We start from the raw sequence: 27,952 nt of genomic DNA, 5'->3' as shown, positions 1-27,952 counted from the left end.
TCTGTGAAAACTGTTCTCTCATAAAATTGAACGGTTTTCAGTTTTTCAGGTTCAGTAATATACTATTTTAAAACATGTTTTATTAGCTCGCATGTTAATTTAGCTAATCCATAATTTCACTAATTCAAGATGTAGCCAATATAAAATAAAGTATATTCTAAACATTGTTCGCACTTTAGCTAAATTAAGATTCAGTTATTTTATGCATTGAGTCAAATGCTAAAATGGCATATAGCTATTTCAAAGAATTGGCAGTACGATGGGTGCTTTTGAATAATGTGGAACAGAAAACTGGTGTAATTCCTACCTTTATACTATTTCCTGATAGATTCAGCCACTCCAAACTGAAAAGTTCTCGCAATCCTTCAATAAACTGTATACTATTATTGGGAAGATTGAGTACTCTCAGCGTCCGAAGCCTGGCGATGCCATTCATGCGCACTAATCGGTTGTTGGCAATTGACAACTGTGTAGGAGAAAAAAACACAATAATATTGTTATCAATTGAGAATCAACTTGAAGTTCATCTTTTCCCCAAGGAATGGACCTTGAGTAGCATTGTTCACCTGTCTGCAATCTCCACCCTCAATAATACCCCATTATTCATTTACCACCCACCATAAGCGTAATTCTCCATCAACATTCCACTTAGAAGAGCTAGAACAATTCTTTCCTTTAACATTTGTATCTTTCTTTTTGTCTTGAATAAAATCACACATACATGTTTGAAGGACTTCTATTGGGCCTGGGGGTTGAGTAAATGTTTCTTCATGACTTGGACAACAACAATTGTCACAAAAGAACAGTGAAGTTTTTAACAATGCATTACCAATGCTTGACTAACTTTTTGCTATTAAAAAGATTTGAAACATGTTGAAGGCTTAAAGATGCTGTCACGTACAAGTACAGTATTTCATGGGAAAAACTTTCTCTAGGTAAAGAGAATAATCCACACATTTTATCATCAATTTAACTTTATACTTCAGGCATTATTGGTCAAACTAGTGAAGAAAACTCAAAGTAAGACTTTAAGCAGATCATATAAGCATTCTTTATTAGCACAAAGCAGCTGTAACAATTCAATGCAGATAAAAAACTTAGCAATTGAATGTATTTTTCACTGATAAGTGAAATCTGCTAAACTGAATCGATGTGAACTTGCAAGAGAACAATAGAACGCATTGTTTCAATGGGAAATCTACAAATTTAAAACTCTGTGAATATAATCTAAATAATGAAATGAAATGCCTGTGGAAAAGAATGCTTTTATTATAAACAGGTATTCAGTGAAGTATAACAATACTTCAAATTATAATTTTCTATAAGTTAGAATGCCTATAGTTCAATGCATGGAGAATAAAAAAAAATCCTGATCCGAAAAAATGATTTTCTTATATATTGTACATGTACATGCATGTAACTGCAGTATTCTACACAGTATTTAGCAGAAATACATGTAAGTGCACACAGACAATATGAAAAAAAGTTCCAACATGTCACAATTATAAAATAATTCATCAGATAAAAAATTACTGTATTATGCCTAACCCAATAGTAATTTTTGGGTAGAATCCAATATAAACTTGTTGATCTGCAAAGTCAAGACAGCGCAACAAAAGACCTCTTAGAACTATTGTTCAAGAAAACAATGAGATTCCAGACTTGAAAGCACTGAAGCAACTTGGAAAAGACAACGCCAATATCACTACGGCTCCAGCCAGTCGTCTAACTGTACACAGCTTTGTGTTAAAGCTCAAGTTGATGTTACCTTAATCGAACTATCGTTTGTAGAACTGTAGAACGGTATACGTCTTGGCATGTTTATGGAATGTGTACTGATGCATAGCCTAGGAAAACACCAAACCGTACTCCCTAATGGGAGTCAAACCATCCAGCGAAAGTAAAGAATGTTCGAAAACGCTGACTGAGTGGGATAAAACTACTGCAAATCAAATCTGCAGTAAACCTATACATACTGTATACTACGCCAGGACAATACTATTTGATCATTAGAAATGCACACAACCAAGAATTACATTGTATACTGAATCATTAAAATACAACTTACTTTAACCATAGATACTCACACACCTCTATCTACTAATACCATATTTGCTCCATTAGTAGCATATAGCTTACAAAAATGACAGATGTATATAAATAACTAAATTAAGTCAGTATATTGATCAAGTGCATAAACATGCTGTTTTTGTTCTCGGTGTCATCTAACATAGCTAATACACGAGTCATTTTTCTCTAACAAGAACTTATTCTTAACTACCGGGTAATAATATATGTAATATGTATAGTATTTTTTTGGCAATGATTGTGAGGTACAGGTGAAGGTTAAACTGGGTAAATGTTTGCTTATAAATACACATATTTGTGCAGAGCAAACAATGCTGTGGTCTCATGTATTTAGGTGGACATTCCACTACATGGAATTTATACACATGTAGTGTGTATTTGATATATTCAAAGATCATAGCTTACGTAAATGCCCAGTTGAATGCCAGCGCACACACACACACAACCATACCTGTTGTGGAGATAAGCCTCTAATAGAGCATATGTACAATTTGTCTTCAGCTTCTTCACTGAGACATAATGTTCTGTATTGAGTAAGCAATCACCCCAATAATACTAAATTACTGATTCACCTTCACTTTGTCCGACCCCTTGTATGTGTATACATCGAGCAAACAATACTTGTTTTTGTGTCACTCTATTGTTAAGATACTGTTCACAGGAATCAGGCAATTGTCTGTCAGTTTTATAATATTTGACCAAATTGACAATGTTAGACATAAAGAAAATTAGTTATTGTAACTAATTAACTGCACTAATGATTATTTAGCAAGGTGCATGTCATCTGCAATTCTGCATGTATAATGTAGTATGGCATATTTTAATAATGACGACATGTAATGCTTGCTTTATCACAATACCTACTTTTTTTTATTTTACAGTAGTTATAATAATAAATATTTATTGCTATTAACTGATTAACATTGTATTTCTTAGGATGCAATAAACCTATTATTATTATTACCTATGTCTATGCCAGTCTTTTATTTAGCTAATAGTGTACAATTAATCATTCTAGGTACTAAAAGAACTGTGTGAGTTTTGTTTCAAACATTGTGTACAAACATACAAATGAATTGTTTACCAGGCATTATGTTGTGATGTTTTACGGTAAATGTCAGGAATGAATGAAACGGCACCATGATAAACATGGTGTATGAATGATACAGCACTATGATAAACATGGTGTATGAATGATACAGTACCATGATAAACATTGTGTATGAATGATACAGCACCATGATAAACATCATGTATGAATGATACAGCACCATGATAAACATCATGTATGAATAATACAGCACTATGATAAACATGGTGTATGAATGATACAGTACCATGATAAACATCATGTATGAATGATATAGCACCATGATAAACATGGTGTATGAATGATACAGAACCATAATAAACATGGTGTATGAATGATACAGCACCATGATAAACATCATGTATGAATGATATAGCACCATGATAAACATGGTGTATGAATGATATAGCACCATGATAAACATGGTGTATGAATGATACAGCACTATGATAAACATGGTGTATGAATGATACAGCACCATGATAAACATGGTGTATGAATGATACAGCACCATGATTAACATGGTGTATGAATGATACAGCACCATGATTAACATGGTGCATGAATGATACAGCACCATGATAAACATGGTGTATGAATGATACAGCACCATGATAAACATGGTGTATGAATGATACAGCACAATGGTAAACATGGTGTATGAATGATACAGCACCATGATAAACATCATGTATGAATGATACAGCACCATGATAAACATGGTGTATGAATGATACAGCACCATGATAAACATGGTGTATGAATGATACAGCACTATGATAAACATGGTGTATGAATGATACAGCACCATGATAAACATGGTGTATGAATGATACAGCATCATGATAAACATCATGTATGAATGATACAGCACCATGATAAACATGGTGTATGAATGATACAGCACCATGATAAACATGGTGTATGAATGATACAGCACCATGATAAACATCGTGTATGAATGATACAGCACCATGATAAACATAGTGTATGAATGATACAGTACCATGATAAACATGGTGTATGAATGATACAGCACCATGATAAACATCGTGTATGAATGATACAGCACCATGATAAAGATCATGTATGAATGATACAGCACCATGATAAACATCGTGTATGAATGATACAGCACCATGATAAACATGGTGTATGAATGATACAGTACCATGATAAACATGGTGTATGAATGATACAGCACCATGATAAACATCATGTATGAATGATACAGCACTATGATAAACATCGTGTATGAATGATACAGCACCATGATAAACATGGTGTATGAATGATACAGCACCATGATAAACATGGTGTACGAATGATACAGTACCATGATGGATGCTCATCTTAACATTGCTTGTTATACACACACTATTCCAATCACTTAACACATAAACATGTATGAACTTCTCTTTTAATTTTGTTGACAACTAGTACTACACGAACATTAGAAATGTGACTATACGGTGCATTTCAGACTATGCCCTTTCTGTCTAAAAACATGTATCTTTTAACCAAGTCACAAGTAACTCTTTACATATTTTGCAAGAATAGTTGGTTAATTTAGTTCTGTTAACAGATCCCTTCAAATTCATTATACTGAAGTCGGCATATTGTTGAAAGAAATAACTGAACATCAAACAAGGTGACATTGTAGGTGTCACACCCTGACAATTATCAAGAGTGCCGTTATCTTAGCCAAGTCCACTACCACCCATTATCTTTACGCTCCATTAAACCTCGTAAGAGTTTGCAAAAAAAAATTGTTAATTAAAAATGACAATGCTCTCTGTTCTCTATTGTTCCTAGCACGGATGGTAAGATGGTCGCTTCGGTGCACTTTAGCAGTATGAGCTGTACTTTTTAGTATTAAAAAAATAACACCGATCAAATAACAAGCGGGTCTTTTGTGGAGTTTGATCTTTCTCCAGGCAGAGTGGAGGGGCCCTGCATGCGTTCACTGGCATCATGCCAGTCAAATGGTAGCATGCCCTACACTACACCTGTCAAGTCTCGATCCTCTGGAAGTATTCTTGGCTCAGTGCCAAGGTCTTTCGCCAAGCATAGATGCCTAATATTCAACTAATTACAACAGTAAAAGCCTTGTAAAAAAAGACACCTATTGTATGCAGAAAAAAATAACAATAAGGTCCCCTTATGGTAGGATTAACTATCTTGTTGGCACCATAGTGTACGCCAAGCATTACTGACGGTGTAGTGAACATTAGAAACAGAGTAAGGTGAAGAAACAAGCAATGGGACAAAAGTTGAAGGACATGCACATCTCTCTTCAATAAATCGGAGACACCCATAAAGACAAGATTGAATGGCTAGCTTTTTTGTAAGGGGCAGGTGACAAAAGTCAGTACGTAATAATAGCCAATCTAGAAATTACACCAAATCATTGGTCTCTCCTTGACCACAAGCACTGATCCTAAATGCATCACTGCAACAAACATACATAACGCTACCATCTCTGCCATCTGTATAAGTGATGTTGATCTGAATTCACGATGGTAACCTTTATGCTATGTTTCTCTCTAATTCCACAGTTTTCACTTGTAACCAATCGCTTATAGTTACTCATTTGGACAATTGCCAACCGAAACTACTCAATAGCCACCCTTCATTGGGATAGGGTGGACGAATAATAATGGAGAAAATAAAGAAATAAAGTACTGTGTTGGTCCGATGATTTTTTTAATTTAATTTTTGATCTGCAGGATTGTCCTTGTTAAGAAACCACTGTGTGTGAATATGTATGTGTTAATAAGATGCTTATTACTAACACATATACATACTAATTACATGTACAAGTGACAGGGAGAATCTATGCATGTATATTGATATACAAGGTCTCTTGAGTTAGCACTGATGAAGCATAATCTCAATTCAGTCAGTTCACTATTTAAAAACAACTTTACTGCAATGACTTGTATTAGTAACACTTCAGAAAGTAGCACGTGGTGATGACCTGTACTAGAGACAACCTTGCAAGAGTGACCACTTAATATTCAGTTTTTCTGAATCGATATTATATCGTGATGTTACTACCCAAGAGATGGTTGGTACGTGTGACAAGTGACAATAGTGCTCATGTCGCCACGAGTCAACCAGGTTTATGAATATGTCATCTTGAGTGATAAGCTTTTTATCAGGCGCCGACAACAATGAGCACATCAGTGGTCATATAGTTACAGTTGCAGCCACGGCTGTTCTTGATGATCGGCTGAATATTACAGTATCTTATTTATTTTTGTAAATAAAGTTTCATTGTTAGTATTACTAATAGTTACAGTCAATGTGTATTGTGACTAAATTGCTATCCAATCTGAAATAAAACATGTAGAACAATTTTTTCCATATACTTTCAAACACAAATAAAATAATGATGTATTTAAACATAGTACTCAAGACATTTACCCAACTCGTACTGGCAGCAATATTTCACACTAAATATCACAAATGCACACACTATAGTCATTTGATATATGGTATTATTGTAGAAATGCATCACCAAAAGAATTATAACATAAATTAAAAAGTGCCTGTGTTGTATCCTAATCCTTAAAAATATGACTTTAGCCCATAGAAACACAAGTTTATGTGATTTACATGATGAAGCAAATATGACACTAGTATGTATGTATTTATTTATTTATTTATTTATTTATTGACTGATCTTTGGGAAAAAAATCATAAAGTCCATTTCATATATAGTATTTTCTTACCATGAATAATATTTATTCTTAAAATTGAATTGTAGTTTGTAGCCTTTGTTAGGAATTTTCCGTAATTTGATGATTTTGTGTCATATGCCAAAAGCAAACTCTGCTCACCTATCACTCGCTCAAATCACGACCAAAAATGTAATACTTTCCCAATTTATGAGATTCGGATGAGATTTTAATAGCACAGCTTCCCTAATTACTGGCATTACTGTGTTATTTCTTGCTCCAAGCTATTTTCAAAAAGCAAGGCCTGGATATTGCAATAGAAATATACAAATCTAAAGACATAGATTTGAGCCATTTGAGGAGTCAGATTTTTGTCACCCAAATGACAACTGGTCAACTTTGACTGAGTAATTACCACCACTGTTGTGTTGTAAAACTTACACATTATAAACACAATACAAGTTACGCCCCTTATTTCAACTTCAACTTTTCTATTCACAAGTTACTTAGTAACTGAGGCCATATGGGACAACAATTAACGTCAAACGTACGTGTGTAACACAACACAACACAATTGTATCATAGTGACTGACACCAAGTTTGGAATCAAGTTTGCATCGCCAGTGAGCAGCCCTCGGAAACTAACCACAGAATCAATCATTGCCTTTGTGGGGTATTGTGCTTGAAGGATGACAAACAAAAATAACGAAATGAAGCGTTTTTTGCAGATAACCTACATTAAAATGCTGTGAAATGCGTATCTAGCAGTTGGGAACAACAAATCCCAGGAAGAAGAATGTCAGAGTGTGATCAACACTGGCCAAAGTCAGCATCAGTCAACAACTAGGGATGGGGGGCAATTACACACAGAGTATATATCAAGATATTAGACAATGAATATGATCAAACTTGCCATTATTCACGTTGTGCAACTAAGATTTTAAGAGTTTGGGAAAAATTGTATTGCAGCAGGGAAATAATGTTGCCTAAATACACTACTTAAAACACTAATTTTAGCCATGGTCAATATCAATGAGGGATTTAAATGTTTTAATACATATATACAAATTTAGAGGGATGATTTTTGAAGGAGTGATAAACCAAATCCAGCGAAAACAACCCTCCTTCTTCTCCATGGTTGCAATTAATTTAGGACAATCAGTATACTTTTTAATTTCCAGCTAAAATATAAAATTTACCCCACACTGTTGAACCTATCTAGACCTAATTACTGTTATCACTGGGTCATGACAATGGTTAGCCACTTTGGCGACTAGCATGTTATATTATCATCAGTGATGATCAGCCACATAAGTAATTATGCATAGAATAATAGTGGAATAATTATAGTACATATTAATTTCATGCATTGTGCTATTGTAATGACGCATATTTCAGATTTTAAGTAGTTATTATGGCTAATAGAATATAAATCACATTAGCCATATGCTAACATGGCTAATGAAAAGTACTATCACTGCTACCGTAAAATCTGTATTAGAAGCCGTATCTCTAATACTGTGGAATACTTTAGTTTCGCTTGGAATTAATTTCCGCTATTTTCGCTGAAGGAATGATTCAGTGAAAATAAAATCCAGCGAATATACCTTTTTTTTCTACCTTTTACATTCAACTCGCCAAAAATCAGTAAAAATAAATTCCATATAACACACCTAAAAAGTCATTTCAGTGAAAATAAATTCCAGTGAAAATAAAGTATTTTACAGTACAAGTCGCACCCATTCTTTTTGAACAATTGAGAATGAAAAATTCACCATTTCTCAAATGTATAGATGCTCTAATAGAAGCCGCATCACCTCTGTTGCATTGTACTATTTTAATAGAAGCTGCAGCTTCTAATACAGATTTTACAGTAATACTGTGTGATGTGTCAATTGCTAAAAAGTTGTTTATCTCCTTTCTTTAGTATAGACAACAATTCTGTTATTTCTCTTAGGTGCACGGATAAGACATGTTTCAAGCAGTTGACTGATGCTAATGCATCAGTTTGATCTTCCATCTGGCTATCAATCTCAATAGCTGCAGAAAAAACACCTAATAGAAACAACTGAACTTAGTATATATGGAAAAGTTGCATACTGTAACAACCTACAATAAAACATTTTACAATCTCTTCAATCAGCTTTAAAAAACCAAACAATGAACAGAATGCTTATAGCAACAGCAAATGACAAACTGCCCTCCATAATCAAATTAATGAACTCGCAAATAGAACATGAAGATATTTATCAATTTATAACATACACGTATGCAGAGAACAAAGACTTCATTCATCCAACTTTATGACACTTATCTGCATTTCATCTACTGGTTTTTACACCCAACCACTACCCATGGTTACTACAACGCTACTTAAGAGTACTTAGTATAAAAAATTTTACATCAAAAGAGGTGCTCTCGTCAGTAAACAAAAACAATGTAACAGTGTATTTCAACATGTATTGGCTGAGTAGAATGAAGAGTTCTCTCATCAACACAGTCGTCTTTTTTCAAAGTTGGTGTTTTAATGAGGTGCTCAATGATAGATAAATCAGTTGTTGAATGCAAAATGATTTACTATGATTATTAACTCCCTGACAATGTAAATCCCCCACAACCTACTTCAAACTGTGTGTCTACAAACAATTTGTTTCTTTTGATTTTTCAAATTTTATCAGATTGTCAACACTTTCCCCATTTCAAAAATTCAAGTTGTAGAGTATTTAGTTTATCATCATCATCATTATAACAAATTTACAAACCATGTTTTCTAATCTAATTATTCCTAAAAATGATCATGATAAAAAAAAAACGCTTGTGCTAATTACTGTAATGGGCCACACTTTTTACTGGGTTTTAGTTTTGCTGGAAGCCACACAAGCTACCCGGTAATTTAAAACCCAGTAAATATTCAAATTTAACAATAGAATTGATTATTTCCTCTATAAACCTGTTAATTTGAAATTTAGAGAATATCTCTGTAATATCAAATCCGCTAAAATTAAACCCAGTGAATCTTTACCATTTTACTGGATTATAATAATTATGTGTGTAAGGGGAAAGTTTTTTGAATTCAGGTGATATTTTACTGAAAGTTTTCACTATTATGGAGGTCAATACAAAGGTGACTAATCAATATGCTCAAAATAGTGTTGTCACTTAAGAACGCAGTTGCTAAAGGAAATGTTCAGTGAGCTGTGAAACTTTATACCTGGTATGATGGTGATTAGCGAGTGATCTGTCGTAGAACTACAAATCTACAATTTATACATACTCCATTGCAAAATTGGTTGTCTGAAACATTCTGTAGAATGAATGGACATTGTAACCGTTTAAATTTAAATTCACTGATGTCAATTTGACGGCATTTGTGTGGGAGGAGAATGGCAGACTGTTTTAAAAATCCCAATAAAATGTTCACTGAGCACTATAAAAATTCAAACTTTTCTCCGACAAAATAAATGGCCGTATGCACTTAGCAACATAAATGCATGGTTGTCAAAGTCAACTCAAAACCAAAATGGCTATTGATCCCCCAGACGGACCATAAGCTTAAGCTGAGTAAATGTTTACTTTCAAGTGAGTAAAAAAAAAATGACATGTGGCATAATTGCTAAGTGTTTAAACTTGAAATATAGTTTTGATCTTTAGCTACATTACCAATGAACTGTAGCAGCAGTACAGGAGTGAAATTCTATCAGTGATTATCACGAGTCATTCTCAAAGTTAATAACTACTGTAAAACATTAATTGAGTAAAATGCACTAAAATAAATCAATGTGAACATGTAAAATAACAATAGAACTTGTTTGCCAAGGATGTGAACTTAAAACCCAGGGAAATTGATCAAAGCATTAAAATAGTGAAATTAAATGCCACTCAAAATAAATGGTTTTACAGAAGTCTTTTTGAGACTGAGCGAACAGTATAAAAAAAATTAAATTAAAAAAAAAATGTGTGGTTTCACCATCTTACCTAACCTAAAATTTATAAGCTACACCCAAACTTTTCTTGGCCAAACACGACAAAAATGGTGGGAAATCATAAAATTGAATGAAACTGACTATTACTATATTTTCTATAAAGTGCATACATTTATGTCGATGACAGAAGTGAGTCTATGATCAAAGTGAGAAATATTTCAATGATCTAGCATACAATGCTGCATTTACTCTATTTGACATGCATCACATAATAAATCTCCACAATTCTATAATTTACAATACCAAATTGCTAGTCTGATCAAGCAGCACACAAGCTTTCTGTTCATTTGATTAAAATGATATAGAAAAGACACCTGAAATTTTTTATTACATGTCAGCTGACTGGTTCTCGCTAATGTGCACTTATTAACATATTGACTGCCAAATTTCTGAAAAATAAATGATGACTGACAACATTGGATGCTAGTCAGAGTTTTGTGATGAGATGCAACCTAAATATTTATTAATCAGAAACTAAATGACAGAAATACAAATTCCAAACAAACCTAGCCCTCCATTGATTACATTCAAACTGTATGCACAATTTAGTTCAAAGCTTTTTAGATGTTGAGTAACATACGTAATATAATAAATACAACAGCTGCATTATTTATAGGATATCAAACGTTTATTGTCAATTGCCGAAAAGCACCAAGTTCTATGGATTTAAATGTCTTGGGGTGTCTGTAACCAAGTCATCGAATCACACAATAGATTCTTTGTTTGAAGATGGAAGATGTACTACTGTGGAATACTTTTTCTCTGAAAAGGCTTTTTGGGCGTTTTGTATGGAATTTATTTTCACTGATTTTTAATGTGAAATATAGGAAAAAATGTATATTCGCTGGATTTTATTTTCACGGAATCATCCCTTCAGCGAAAATAAACTCCAAGCGAAAATAAAGTATTCTACAGTATCTTACACTGCAACCAATATTCAATGTAAAGCTATTCTGGTTAAGATTAATCTGAGATGCACAGCTATTACGTTCTTTCTTTCTGAATTTATAGGATGCCTATTTTACTCCTATTAACCACTGCATCTGGGTAAGCACCCCAACATTATTCACTTCCTGAGTTAGTTGTTTTTAGTATGCTTCTGAAGCCATGAATGACAAGATTTATTCTTGTGAGCACAATAAATAACTTGTAATATGTCAGCTTTCAGTCAGTATAACTCGCGTACATCATAACTTTCAGATTTAATTATTGGCCGAGTTATTAAATCAAAAAGATTTGCTATTCAGTTATAATAATAAACCATTCAAGAAAGATACAGAGCTTGACATGATCAGTATTAAACATTCCAGCAATCATAGTTAGTTGTACAGTAGGGTAAAGCCGTCAATACACGTAACTACAAAGCAACAATGCTAAACTGGTCCAAAGTGCAAGACAGGACCAATTGAGCATAAAAACATACATCATTGTAAAACAATACCAAGTAGTGTTATATGATACATGACCCCTCACGTGAGTCCAATACCAATTGATTGCTTCTCAAACAACCTATACTTATCATTCTTAGCTATAGACAACATGGTAAAATATGTTCCCATTTGTTACGTGGGGGCTGACAAATCAGCATCCAGGGACTGTCGTACAGAGGTTTTCAGCAGACTCGCAGAATAATCATATTATCAGAGTTTTCTCTTAGAAATGACCAAATATGGTAGTACTAATTTACATATTATTTGCGAGTGAAGGAAATCTTTCACAGCAGTGATGTGGGCACAAAAGTTTTTCAGTAGACTCGCAGAGAGAATGATCATATCAGTGTTTTCTTCTAAAAATGATCAAATATGGTAGTACTAATTTACATATTATTTGCGAGTGTGGGGAACCTTTCACAGCAGTGATGTGGGCACAAATGTTTTTAGTAGACTCGCAGAGAGAATAATAATATCAGTGTTCTCTCCTAGAAATGCCAACTGACTACCATTTTCAAGACTCCAAGCCACAACCTACCATTAGCAATGAGGCAAAAATCCTTAGTAAACAGTTTGCACCTTACCAAACCAAACAAAACCAGTCTATATCCTCCCTCTCTAGCATTGACACAGCCTTGAACAAACAATAAACCTAACTTTTCAAGTGTACCCTAGCGTTAAATGAATGCCTGAAGAGGGAAATATTTGCTTCATTAATTGAAGTCAACAGTTTTAGTCATTTTAAAGTATATACTAATTGGTGATATATTGACATATTGTAAAGACCGTGAAGAAATCAGGTGGGTGTTGACACTTGCTCTGAACAGAAGTCTGTGGTTTTGTTATTCACTGATGAAAGGCGAGATATTACTTTAGACTATATTCAAAATGTTCTGGCAAAAAGCCATATTTGAGATGTGAACTTTTCATACAACATCTTGTATGTTACCAACTTTTAAATTTAGTTTTTTAAGATAAATTTTTGTGCTGTGAGTCTGGTTTAGAATAATGTAGGGCTTACTTAGAGTAATTTGGTCAGCTTAACAGGAAATGTTTTCCTCATCATTCCATATTACACTAGGATACTTATGACACTGAGAGACTGACTTTTACACATAACAAATATTAGGCAGCAAAAACAATTTTACTGAAATTTTTATTTCAGTGACAATTTGAGATCAGAAAAACATAATTTCATACAGTTGATTGATTTTCCGAAGATATTGTTTCCAAGCTTAAATTTATTGAAAAACCAAGATTGTCCAAATTACTACATAAGTAAGTACTTCCCAAATATATCATAAATATCATTTTCTGTAAGGACAAAGTATTAGCCGCCTCACATTCATGCATTTTATATATTTCTTATTAAGTCAACAAAACTAATTTGTGGAACAGAGTAAAGTTTTTAGCAAAGAGTGAATTTAAATTATTATGTTCGCAATCTGTATTACAGGCATATGCAACAGAAGAGACTTAGAACTTTTTTATGACATTGTAGACTCGCCTACACTGTACTCCCAACAAAGTGAATCTCACACCCAGTCAATTCTATGCATTCAAAATGTTCTTTGTTTCATTGATATCATTAACCCGCTAAGCACAGACCATGCCTGTAATAATGACGCATTGTGTTTTGCATAGGACAAACATAGTGGGATATTTATTTTTAGGGCTGTCTTCACCACTGTTATTGTTTACAACTGCAGACTCTTCCTTGGAAACCAAAAAAATACTGGGCTGTTAATACTTGTACTGTACTCAAGTACAGAAACATGGCAGGAGAAAAAAAAACTTCCATTGCTATAGAGCTGGGCAAAATAACAAATCTTCTAATGCAGGCATGTTATTACTGATATAACACGAATTGTAGTGAAATGATATGCAGGTTGCTATGACAACTTGAAATATGACATATTTAACGCAATTCAGAAATTGTCATGTCTGGTGAGTGAATTACTCCTCATCAATATCCTGGGAGTTCATAAATCCAACACTAAGCCTTTTATAAGTCACTCAAATTAGTTGGCTTAATTTACATAAGGCGTCAACCACGAGTCCACTTGTCACCATTCAAACCAAACAAAAAAGTCTGCTTTGCAGATTACTACAATACACTGAAATGTTCTGCGACAGTGAAAACAAAATCTTGCACAAGATAAAGCACATCAGTGGAATACAGAACTGTAAGGCACAAAATTGCATAAAATGCCACAACAATAGTGTCCAGTTCACCGGGGTACACAATCCCTGTTATTTCCTCCACTTCAATCTATTGTTGTATAATCTCAGGTGACAATAGGGCTTGGTTTTACTACAGTGCAAACTGAAAATGTCTTCCTGTTTTCTCTGACATAAATGGTGCTAAAGAATCACATACATTTGTGTAATTACAATCGTTTCAAGAGATAAAAGTTGTTTTTTCAGGTGCATTAACTTGATGGCCACTGACTACAAACCTGTACACATGTTACGATATGGAAATTCTATACAGTACAGTAAAAAAAAAACATTTTTGTGTACATACCATTCCAAAACATATTTATCGACAACTGAAACGTTTTAGTGGAAAACTATTTCTAAACTACTGTAAAATACTTTATTCTAGCTAGCATTAATTTTCGCTGAAATGACTTTTTAGGCGTTTTGTATGGAATTTATTTTCACTAATTTTTGATGGAGTTGAATGTAAAATATAGGAAAAAAGGTATATTCCCTGGATTTTATTTTCACTGAAATATTTCTACAGTGAAAATTAATTCCAAGCGAAAATAAAGTATTCTACAGTATAGTAAAATACTTCATTCTGCCAACCTTGTGTACTTTTACATTGATTTGATCAGACAAGAGTTAAATGCACCAATGCCAGTAATACACTGACAAGATTGTGTTGTCTACGAAAGTGAAAATAAACATTCTGCGCATGAAATCTGTAGAATAAACAGCGTGATTGTGTTTTTGAGAGGTATGGGTTACATACTAGTAGGATGTATACATCATGTGCATGTACAATTGATATATTCAACAGGTGGCTAGTGTGTAATAAACTGACAAATTAAAAAAGCATATCTCTAATAGATGTGCACATAAACCATTGGTGCAAGTAGAAAGATCTGAAGTGAACAAAATTTTAGTGAACAAAAAAAAAGCATAATTTTGTGAAAATTTTAGAAGCCAATAATTTACGAAAAATCTGCTAAATAATTAGCCTAGTGGTCAAATTTTTAGAGTAGGCAAAATTTGATAGGAATTAGTACAGTGCTTTGAGTCGCATGGATGGTACACATGAGGAAATTAGCTCATGTTCAGACAGGTATCATGAGAAGCTATTATCAAATCAACAGGTGTGAAAAACAATCAGGATTAAAACTAGAATACAATGCGATTATCACAAGGTATAAAAGCTGCTGAGAATCTGGGAGAGCAGTTCAGAAGTACAAGTTAAAAATTGAATAATATATATATAATTGCATCTTATATACAACCACAAACCATTCCAATCTCGATTACGCATAGCAGTCAGTACAAAGTAAAACTGAACAAACCTGCTGAAGACTTTCATAACATTCCAAATTTTCAATCTTTGATACAGAATTTTTATCCAGGATCAATGTGGTGCAGTGCTGTTCGCTGCTAGTTGACTGTGACCTTTCAATCCTCCTCAAGGCACGACCCGTCATATCTTTAACTACCATGTTGGATCTGTTTTCTATCAAGCATAGAATAGACAAGAATTTTAGTTTGTAACCGTCAAAGCAAAGTATGTACTGAAGCGAGTGATTTTAACTGATGATCATCATCACCTCAAATACATGCAATCATAAAAGACTCAGGTCCACTACACAAAACCAGATTTGAAAAGAATTGCAAAATACTCCTGCATACACAAACATTGGTGAACAGACAATGGACAACAATGCATGACACTATTGTCTTACCCCTGAACTTGCCCTTGTGTGATCAGTTAATGTAGTAACTAGTGGGATCTTCTCCAGATATGTGCAAACCTATACCGTTCTCCACTAAAGATGGAACATCCTCTTACTATTTTCCCCACTTAGAAATTGCGTAGCTGCCCTTCGGAGTCATGCACTTTTGCCTGTTTGTGACAGTTTGAATGTTGCATTGTTAGTCCAGCACAATAAGACACAACTCCGAACACGCTCCGTTGGAACAGGCGTGAGGCAATTGGCTGGAGGGATGACTCTACCGCTGCGAGTACCAAGAGTACCAGTAGTAAACAAAATGCTACCACTGAGCGTGCGGGGGGCGCAGTGCTGTACTACGCCTGTCAATAATTCAACTAACTACATACATACATACACACACATACAATATATTGGGGAGGGTCTAGACTCGATGGTGATCCTGAATCAGAGGTGTCGACGCACACTAAAAGGACGGTCATGGAAAATGGCTCGCTGCCAGGTTGGCACACGTCCAAGGCAGTGAAAAACGTGTTACTCACTCTTGACGCTTACGTTGATTCCGAATCACAAACGCCGGGGTTGCCACAACAGAAAGACGATGCGATGTTAAAAATAACTCCGACGTAAACTTTCGCTGTGAAATGATCTTTTGGGTATTCACCAAATTTCAAAAAAACACTTCAGAGTAAAAAACGTAAACATTGCGCGTAGCTAAGCCCGACCACGTCCAGCCATGTCCCAACTCGCCTATACTAACATTCAGTAACATATTTTTTTGTGTGCAAACTCAGTAAAGTATTCATTTGTAATTCTCTAAAAGCACACATACAATCTCATTTGATTGAAGAATGCACAGTATAAAGCTGGTGCAAAAACACTCTTTAAAATTCATAAAAATTACCTTTCTCTGGAGGTGACCGTAATCGTCCTGTTGCGAAGTCCTCCATCTTGTATTTGAAATTGTTCCCGCTGTTATCAATTTCCGGTATAGTTCGGAATGGACTTCGGCTACTTCCGGAAATTACCTCCCATCATCCTCTTCGATTAAAGCAGCCATTTTGATCATGAAGTAAGTGAGATACACACATTTTATCGTTGATTATCCTTGTCATCCTAACTTTTATTAAACATTTCCTCATACTGACAAGTTCTCCAGAATGTTTAGTTTCTTGATGCGTATTAATTTGATTTTTCAGGGTCGAGCTGTGTTTTTTTAGCGGGTATAAAATTTACCCTGGCCATGGCAAGAAGTATGCCAGGATCGACGGGAAGGTACGTTATTGCCGTATAAAGATGTTTCACTCAAACCATTTCCTTCTCAAGACATATTTTAAAACTTTCCAATCTATATAGCGTCTTCGGAAGGCAGTGACCAATAAAACAGTTCACCCCAAAGCTGCATAGATGCGATTAACTTGTATATCAACAAATAACATGAGGGCGTCCTTGGCTTTGGAACGATTCCGAATAAATTGTCAAACGCGTGCAATATGCTGTTTTTAAAGTTACTAAATAGAAAACTTATGTAATATACACGTCGTTATTTATTTTAAATGATAATTTTGATCTGATTCAAAAATGGAATCATCAAAATCATCACCCACCCCTAACACTAACCCTACCCGTACCCTCAAGTGCTCCCAAACTTAATTGTATATGCTCCTCCCAAGGACACCTCTAGTTATCTAGAGGAGGCATTTACAAATGAATTGGGTGGCTTGGGGTGAGGATTAGAGTTAGGATTCGGAGTGGACATGCAAAAGGAACTCCTTCTGATTGAGAAAAAACAAAAACAAAAAAACTGTTGTGTAACTAACATGATGAATGTGGAATGATCGGTTTAATGTTTCTAACATCGATGATCTTCGATAGAGCTGGCAATGGATCCCCACGACATTGTCAGTTTGAAGTCATTTAAATTTGATCACTGGCTTCCCACTCAAACACCACCGTTCGATCCTGATATAGCAAAACCAGGTACACGTGCAAGACAGTATACATGGAATGCCCATGCATACACCATCAATAAACTAAGTTTGATGTTATTTCTTGTCAATTTAAGCAAATTGAATATAATTCGTAGTGCAATTGAGATTTTTACGAATAAATCCAGGTTCTGACATACTCATTCATGTTTTGCTCATCTGCTATATCAGGATCGATGGTGGTGTTTTAGTGGGATCCAGCTACTGAATTTAAATAATGCCCACTCTAACAACTAAAAATTCTAGAGTATGTTTACTGATGTCGGCTGACCAGCAATTGCTGTTGAATAGGCATGTAGTATAGTATTCTCAACAGAAATTCTATTTTAATTGCATAATACCCAATTACCATATATTAATCCTGCAGAAACAGTTGTGCAGGATAAATTAGTGATGGGATGGTCATAGGTTTGAGCTGTGTAGCAGAATGGTTTTGGTTAAGTTTCAGCATTTGGGTTTGAAACATACAAAATGACGGCATACATGCATCAGTATTTTTGTTTTCAAGAGTGGAAAAAAGGAAATGTTGGTGATCTTTTAAAATAGTGGAATATCAGCAACTGTCCACATATTTCTTGTGTTTACTGGTAAAAGTTTCTGTGCCCAGTACTAAATAAAGTGTGAATATTGGGAGACAGCTGCAAATTTTAGCTATTTTTAGCTATTTTTAATAGTTATTTAGGAATAAGATTACCAAATATTATCTTCTATATATGCAAATTTTAGGGGGACCTTGCACAGGTACAAAATTTGAGGGGGGGTGGGTAAATTAAGATGTGTGGTATAGTTGTAAAATCACTTGAATGCTGCATAAATTGTGACTGCCTAGCAATTTAACATAGTTGAGCAGTTATTCACTTTACTAGAAATAGTGTAAACACATGCTTTAGTCCAGCACGCTACCCCAAAAATTTTAATTCAACATATGCCAGGTAAGTGAGAATATTGTATCTTATTGGGAAGAATAAAACATTGGTTTACAAAACAGTTTTCGTTCATTTCCACTAGTACAGCGAACAAACACAAATGTTCACAAACATTTCTTGCGTTTTACTGTAAATGCATTAATGGTTCACTGGGTTTTAATTTTGCCATACGAGTAAAACGTGTGAAATAATGATAAAACTCATTGCTCGTATGTGAAAATTATTGGGGTCTGGGAAAAAAAGTTGAAGATCTTCATTTTAGTTGTTGAATATTTTCAATTGTACAAAAATCTCTTGATGCAAAGAATTTCTGCCATGTTTCGCTGTACAATTTGATCTACATCAATGTCCTTTGATCTGATAGATCGCTGGTGTAATCAATTATCAAGTGTTAAATTGAAGGTGTCTCTGAATTCTTCATTGCTTGTTTCTATAACCATTAAATGTTTACTGTCAATCCAGGTATTCCAATTTATCAATGGCAAGAGTGAAGCATCATTCAAGATGCGACGAAATCCACGTAAGATAAACTGGACAGTGCTGTATCGTCGCAAACATAAAAAGGGAAAACAAGAGGAAGTTACCAAGAAGAGATCGAGAAAAACAACAAAGTTCCAAAGAGCCATCACTGGTGCAACCATGGATGAGATTCTCGCTAGGAGGAATCAAAAGCCAGAAGTTCGCAAAGCACAGCGAGATCAAGCTATCAGGTATGGTCAGTGTTCTCCCCAGGAATTTTAACCACTGTGGCGGACTAATTTGCATATCATTTGCATATCATTTACATAATAATAGAGATTGACCAAAGCACATTTACACCCACATAACAAACAACATAAATTTTCAAAAACAATGTGGCACATATTTATTTGCTTCATACAGTGTTATAAACACTATTCTTTTGGGATATTAATGAGCTCAGTCACAGTGCAAATATTTTTTCTATTGGAGTCAAAATATTAAGTTTCACAATTTAGAAGAGTTTGAATTTAAAAATAAAAAATTCTCGAATCGAAATGCAAATGCTGCGGACTATTAAAAACAAACAAACAAATAAATTGTAAAAGGCTAAATGAAACTCATTTGAAACGTTTCAGCCAGGAATATGTTCTCTACTTCCATGATCTTATTTACTACAAAAACATTCTCCTTCAAAAAATTGTTCATTATTCGTACCATCAGCTTCTACAACGTTTACATTTACAGTAATGAACGAACAAATAAACCTTCCAAACGATCATCAAAGTTACAACGTGACTTAACTTACTTCGCGATGTTATACACCGGTTATACCAATAATTCCTCTTACTCAGTCATGCCATGCAAAAAATGTTACTTCTTTTTTTATATGAAATAAACGTAAAATTTGAGCGATTATTTTTGATCACTCGATCGCTTCCGTGAAAAACACAGACCGCCATGATAATTGTGACGTATTAGTTGACCGGCATGTGTCCTTTGTCCCGATGGGTCAAAAAACGCCATTAACCAATCAGAATATCGCATAGTAATGCCGGCAGAACCCGAAGTTTTCCGAATGGTAGTGATCATATAAATTACATTGCGGAAGTAAAGCGATGTAGTAGCACGATGTGTTGGTATGGATTTCAGATGAAAACTGCATGATGGTTTTCGAAATAGGTGATAAGCAATTTTTAAAAGGTAAAAGAAGTCTTGAAAGAAGAGTTTTTACATGATTCGCAATGATAAAAGTTCAAATGTATTTTACCCAATCATGCAATAAACACGTTGTTTTTTTCTTGAGTAGCGTAAACTGATCGTGAACTCCGCATTGCCCATGTTATATCGGGGTGGAATTGATTTTGAAAAATGTTAGCTTTCAAACTAAAGACTGCGTCGATCATCAAAGTATTTACTTACGAACAAAGAGGTGCTAATTTTACGAAATTAACTAGTATTGTTTATAAGCCACTACCACGTCCTGCGACTACGTCTATTGTTTACAAATTATAATCCATGACTGGCAAGATGCCTGTCGGTCGGTCGGTCGGTACGTCTGACAATAGTCCTGGTCGGAAGCGTGGCAAGATCACTGATAGCTATGTATTTCTTTCTATATTTCGTAATACAGTTCACAGGATGAACAATGAAAAAAGCATTGTGGCGGTCTTACTGATCACCGTGGCGGCTCGGGACCACAGTGGCGGGCAGGGAAAGCAGGGTGGCGACCCCGCACTCAAATTGAATGCTGGGGCGAACACTGATGGTCGTTTTAAGTTTTCCGATATACAGTCAAACCTGTCTATAGCGGCCACTCAAGGGACTTTGAAATTTTGGCCTTTATAGACAGGTGGCCTTTCTATACAGGTTCACTAATTTATTCATGAATATTAATTAGGCATTGAATGTATTAAAACGGATCTCGCAATCCCATTTGTCACACTATTACACTACTGTACACAGTGTCCAAACACTTTATTTTTTTGTATTTAAAACATTTTTTATTGAGTCAATTTACATAAGCACTTTACGTAGTTACATGTATGTGTACCAAAAAATTACATTGCACAACAAACAAGTACAAAGTCTTCACAAAAATATTACAATTTTTCCAGGAATTCATGCTGATATGCTAGGTCGTTGCTACAATTTTCATAAATTTTCCCCATTTTTTTAAATGTTTTCCCATTTTACCTTTTCTGTTTGCAATCAAGTACTCAGTTTTCTGTACCCTCTGCACGAAGTCTTTAAATTCCTCAAATTTTGGTTTGTTACCCTGACATCTGCAAATGTAAATAAACCTCCTGGCTACCAAAAGCAAAAAGTTTAACAGGAGGGGGAGAAGACTATCACCAAACAAAAAGCATTCTGGGTCGTTTACCCGAGGGAAACTCAGTTTTGTCCCCCATATCTCAAAGAATGTATCCCAAAATAATTTTACTACTGGACATTCATAGAAAAGATGAAGCAGATTTTCATCAGGCCCCTTACAGAACGTACAGGCTCCTGATTCAATCTTTGGTGGGGTCCAAACACTTTATTACAAATAAAAAATGTTGATTTTAAATTGTATTATGTAAACTAAAATCATTTCACAAAAAATCGATCATTGCACAATAATGAGTAGTATGAAAATTATTTGAAGATTTGTACAGTAAAGTTCATGTTCAGCAGCAGTTTGAGTCTCATTTCCTACTAAAGAAATCACTCAGCTTGCTTTGGTTAGCTATTCTGAATTTGTATGTTTCTTTAAATATCTATTGTCTGGTAACTGTTCTAATAAATCGGAGTGTCTCTGGGCTATAGCAAATTCTTTCAAGGAGAAGGGAGAGGGACAGTTAGCAGTGATTTATTGATCCCTACAACGTGACGTATTCGGAAACTGAAGAACACTTATCTATTGTATCCTTCCTTGAAAGTTTCCTCCCAAATCACAATTCCTTCAACATTTTGTTCATTTTATTTCAAAAATCTTCTCGACCTACCTCACTTACGAAATGGTTGATCCCTAATCAAAACATTACTTTGCGCAATCGAAATCTGTGCGACTTCCATGTTATTGTACTCGTGCAACATTAGAAACATGTGAAATATGCCTGGCGGCTTTGGCCGGCGAACTGGGGTCAATTTAACATCATTGTTAAAAGCATCTATTGTTACATGTACCGAGGCAGTAGCGACCGAAAAAAAAAAATTGTTGAACGAATTTAGTTTAGACAACGAGACGATACTGCACACACATTCCCTCGCAGTGATCGATACACACTAACGCAGGGCTAACAGAAACGACTCTACTTTTTGACCCGAGTTATCATAATCCGGAAGAACAAGAACGCACATGCGCAAGGCTAATTAGCTTAATTTATTTGGATGGATAAACAACAGGCATGGCCGTAGCGTGGATTTTTTTCCTTTTTGCTATCAGTTCCAGTTACATACGTATTTATCGATATTTATAGGAGTTCAAAGTCAATAAATATTGATACTAAATAACAAGTGAGCTGTTATGTTTTTTTTTTTTGGTAATCAATTCAATCAGGGATTTACCGTCGGCATTCCGATTCACCCCAGCACCGTGACTGTGTCCCGGCGACTCACACAACTTTTGCGAGTCGTCATCGTTGTGATTGCTCGATTCTTTCATTGAACAAAATTGTAAGTTATTCCCATGGTATACATATTTCAACAAAACATTAATGACAGCATGTTTTTTTTATCAAGACACTTTCAAATTCATAATAATGTTTTTGGCGTTCCATAGCCATCGGTACGGTGTGCTTGTCGTGGTAAACTGAATTATAAACAAGAATAAAACATAATTGCCAAAGCCATCGGTTGAATGAAAGATGCGAAAACGTGATAACTTTGTCCTTTGTGAGCTTATTAGTTGTCTGAGATGGAAGGCAGTAGTCTGCAAGACATCCGGGAACTATGTCCGTTATATGCAGTTCAACTGATCACTGCGGCCGCTGAAGCGTGGCCGTTGGCCGCGTTAGGCAGGTGACCGCTATAAACAGGGTACTTTACATGTAAAATTCGTAGGGACTGTTCGGTTGTGACCGCTATAGGCAGGTGGCCGCTATATCCAGGTGGCCGTTAACACAGGTTTGACTGTACCTTACTCTCTCACTTGGTGCATTGAGTACTCCAAAAATCACCCTCTAAAAATCATTTGGTCGACCACCCGCCTCAAAAATATGGCAAAATGGCAATGTTCTCCATGTGCCAGATTGAGGTTGAATATAACATTTTATTACAAATTACATCATTGATTTCCATAGCACTGTCTGGTCAGCATGTTTTGATATTTTGACTACTTATAAATTTCTAGGTGTCTGGTCTAGTTTGCATACCACATTTCCAACAACTCAGTAAAATATGAGGTTTGATTTACTATTAGTTGGGACTGTTTGCTTTGTGATATTTCAGATTGTGGGGGTTCTCTATCCAGTGTTCTCCCCAGGCTCAGAGGCAAGCATGGCGGACTAATTTGCATACTAATTTGCATATTTTTCAGGATTCACTTTCACAAAAACAAACATACAAGAGAGTATTAAAATGTACAAGAGACTTTATTTAAATTACATAATACTTTACATAATATACCATAATTTGACAAGATCGTCATTTAATGTGAACTGTTTCATAAAAGTTAGTCTAAACTAATCCTCCTTGACTTTGCTGTGCTCCAAACATTGGCTGCCTTACTGTAGTTAAACTCGTCATAGACGTGCACGGGACTTTGTTCCATAAAGAAGACCCTCTCTTTGCAAGCATGTTGTCCTTTGAGCATAAACTGCACAACATTCCTAGTGGGAAAAAATGAAAAATAAAAAAAAACACAATGATTGAGGTTCAAATAAATGTAAACATAACGATTGAATTGTGTCGCCATCGGGAACCCAGTGCTGTATGGATAGCATACCGTCTGCAAAACATGTTGTTTACATGTTGGTTTTGTCAGGTCAACGACAAAGACTCGGGAGTTTCGAGGAAAAAAACACGAGGTCACTATTCAATTAAAATTAAAACGTAACGATAGAATTTTGTATACAAATCGGGATTCCATCGATCATAGCTCGTGACGATAGCAGCTGTCGTTCGCAAGACGTTGAGAGGCCGCCATCTTGGAAATACCCACACAGGTCAACATGTGACCGGAAGAATACAAAAATTTGATTTTTTTTTTGCTTGGACAAATTATAACATATGCGTACCCATTAATCTATGAAGATATCCATAAATAATCTAAAATAAGTTGACAGTAATGAGTGATGTTTTTTTTCATGTCGTGTCTATACCAGCCTCGTGTCTAAGATGTTGATTGAAATCGGTGTAGGCCTACCATATTTGGTGTTCTTACGATCGGCAAAACATACACACATTGGCATTTTATTTCTAAAATTACGAAATCATACCTGAACAATCTGAAGTTGACCTCAACCAGGGAAATATCTTCTTCCACGACTCATCAAAATCAGCCTCACGCCGTTTCTGTGTTTCTACACGCTTCCGTTTCTTTGCTGTGCTAGCGGTGATTGTACGTTTTAACCGGGCGGCATCACCTTTTTTTCCTTTACATGTTTTGTCATATAGCATCTCGGTGTTTGCAACTCGAGTGACAATTTGTTCCCAGGGATCGAAATACTCTGGTGCACACTGCACTATGCACATAGATTATTAGCTAGTGCAAGTAAACTCAAAATTTAATGTGCACACTGTGCATGTAGAAATTAACACAACAATTTCTCATTATATTCACTAAGCCTAAATTAAGTTCAACCAACATTGTAAGACAACTAAAAAAAGCAAATTCTTTTGTGATCGCATCAATCGAGACCCCGTCAATTTTATTTAAACTTTAAAAGTGGTGCATTTCACAACAAGTTAGTGCAGGTAAATTTCAAATTTAACATGCACACTGTGCATGCAGGGAAGAAATTCTATTTCAATCCCTGGTTCCCCATTGACAGCGTCTGTACTTCACACGTGTTTAACAATGGGACTGTTTAATTCGTCCCGGCAAGTTCAAACCGCCGTGGCATTGACGGTGTTAATTTATGCAGTGCTACGAGTGAGTGGGTCAAATGGATGTAAACAATGCATCCTATTAGCATGGCGGTGAAGTTGTAAAGCATGGCGGTCCGAGCCCAAGCGTGGCGGCCGGGTCGCCAAGCATGGCGGTGCCGCCATGCTTTGTTCTATGTGGGGAGAACACTGCTATCTAATAGATCTGAAAATGCAAATGGTCACCCAGATCTTTATTGAGACCAAGTAAGCCAGAAGATTTGTTTTTGCCTCTCAAAAAGTATTCCATTCTATGTCATCACATCCACTGTTTCAAATATCATTGTTATATAGGTTAGGAGAACAGTGGACGCACTGGAAAGATTGGAACACTATTTTAGGAATGAAAACATGTCTTGTGGCTCCCTTGCCAGATCTAAGTAGCTATTTATGTCCAAGTTCTATTGTGAGCTTTGCACTGATCTTTATTTCCATCATTTGTCATGGTTATATATGAATAATTTTGACAGTCTGGTTTTACATGACTCTTATCAATCCTGTATCAGTCCAGTACCATTATATTCATGGTGAACTAAAGAAAAATTAGACAGTGTAGATAAATGTACATTCTAACTGGCTGTTGTCAATCCTCTCCAGGGCTGCTAAGGAAAAGAACAAGGCCAAGCAAGCTGCAAAGAAATCAGTTACTGCACCAACAAAGGTAAGTATTTCGGTTTGTATGATGCGGTGATGAGTGTGTCGTATAATAACAGCCATTATTGTACCTAATCTGTTTATAATCTGACGAATGTAGTGGCTGTAGTTTATGATCACAGGTATACTAATCTTACTATATCTGAACCAACTACCTAGTATACAAAAATTGTGTTGGTAGCTTTCCTTTCATGGGATTTGTCAACTAATTAGAACACATAAAAACAGGCCATGTCAGCCTGTAACATGAGTTCTGATTGGCTGTAGATCATACAACACAATTTGTTATAGGTAGTCATATGTAGTTAGGGCCATTTACACTGGTCATTTAGTGTCACTAAATTTTGGAAATTTTGTCTTCATAAATGCTAAATCGAAAATTTTTTTGGCAGCAAAAATTACTGTGGCTGTGAATTTGAGTACAACCTAACCAGCAGTTATAGTCAGGTAATTGGTTGACAATGTAGCCGTGATGTTTCCTCCAAATCTGGTAACTTTCTACTGGCTCCTCGAATACTATATTGCTTGCAACAAAGCTGCAATGTCAGCCAAATAGCTGACCATATTGCTGACTCGGTGGACAAAACAAATGTATATATTTTGAGGGCATGAAAGATGATCATTTGTGATAAGATGCATGCAATCAATTTTCAGTTTTTCAGCAAATTCTCATCAGGACATGCTCCATAAAAATGCTATCCCAATATCTATTCAGATTTTTATTGTCACTAGTTACAATGCAGAGTTTTTTACCTGCCATGTACAAAACACAAACAGGAATTTTTGTAAACATCCACTCATCTGGACATATATTTTGTCACCTTAATCACTCCTTGGTTTTATTTCCAGAATTATTTATAAGGACTTTTTTTTTGTACATTTTCAGTCACAGTCAAAACAACAGAAGCTGCAGAAAACGGCGAAGCAGCAGTCTAAATCTGCAGCTCCTCGTGTTGGTGGAAAACGCTAAACAGATTTATGTTGTAATATATGTTGAGATGCTTGATTAAAGCTTTGTGGAAAAAAACTCTAAAAATTAAGTGTTGATGTTTGTCATTGCCTGGAAACAGGATTGTCTCTGGCCTGTGCCAAGAAGTGCTGCCTTCATGCAATGAAGTGGATCACTGATTGCCACCACTTGGAGGCAGTAGTGCTTGACATCTTGCAGAAGACGAGTGCTCCCAGCCTACTTTGTAAGGAGTGATCACTCCACTTGCTCAAATAATGACCTGGAAAATGTTATCATCACTTTCCCTATTCATGAAATTTTTATAGCACAGCTTAACTTGCATTGGATTGTTCAGGAGAGCCATTTCTGGCTTGGACACCAATTTCAATCTTGAGTTGCACTAATTTTACGAAATAACCTATATTTCGTGTTGCATTATTCATGACTGACCAGTATGTGGAATGGAATTTGGATTTTTACTTGTACATTGTGGGGAGGGGAGGGGGGGGGGGCTGTGTCATTAAATCTGAAGTAGGCAGAGCTCCGTTCACTTTGTTGTGATGGATGGATGGATGGCTGGCTATCTGTTGGTTGGTTCAAACTGCAATTGAGCAACTACCAATGCAAGTTTTGTCCCACTGATGAATGTGTTAATCGATTAAAGTTTGCCTACTTGAAATCTCTCAGTAACTCAGTTATTGATTGCC

General features: G+C 35.4%; 2 protein-coding genes across 4 annotated transcripts in view; one reads left to right on the top strand and one right to left on the bottom strand.

The window, feature by feature from the left end:
* Nucleotides 1-17,189, bottom strand: part of LOC100368832 (uncharacterized) — a 70,195-nt gene extending 53,006 nt beyond the window's left edge. For 2 of the 3 annotated variants that reach the window (XM_085505097.1, XM_085505101.1), the window contains exons 1-3: nucleotides 17,105-17,189; nucleotides 15,820-15,983; nucleotides 308-466 (exon numbers count right to left, since the gene is read on the bottom strand). In XM_085505097.1, the coding sequence (XP_085361223.1) occupies nucleotides 308-466; nucleotides 15,820-15,983; nucleotides 17,105-17,150 (369 nt within the window). In that variant the 5' untranslated portion in view covers nucleotides 17,151-17,189. Of the gene's footprint in view, nucleotides 1-307; nucleotides 467-15,819; nucleotides 15,984-16,212; nucleotides 16,369-17,104 lie in introns of those variants that run through there. The other variant, XM_085505098.1, reaches the window with a different exon arrangement.
* LOC100368114 (large ribosomal subunit protein eL24-like) lies at nucleotides 17,169-27,332 on the top strand. The gene is made up of 5 exons (XM_085505102.1): nucleotides 17,169-17,272; nucleotides 17,400-17,475; nucleotides 19,577-19,824; nucleotides 26,240-26,303; nucleotides 27,183-27,332. Exons 1-5 carry the CDS (start codon nucleotides 17,268-17,270, stop codon nucleotides 27,264-27,266), a joined length of 477 nt encoding a protein of 158 aa, XP_085361228.1. The 5' UTR covers nucleotides 17,169-17,267; the 3' UTR covers nucleotides 27,267-27,332.
* The last annotated feature ends 620 nt before the right edge of the window (nucleotides 27,333-27,952 follow it).

The sequence above is a fragment of the Saccoglossus kowalevskii genome, chromosome 11 (assembly GCF_978046115.1).
Source record: "Saccoglossus kowalevskii chromosome 11, keSacKowa6.1, whole genome shotgun sequence".
In the NCBI taxonomy this organism is placed as follows: domain Eukaryota; kingdom Metazoa; phylum Hemichordata; class Enteropneusta; family Harrimaniidae; genus Saccoglossus; species Saccoglossus kowalevskii.
The sequence above is the reverse complement of the archived record's forward strand: the minus strand, read 5'-3'. Positions and strand labels throughout refer to the sequence as shown.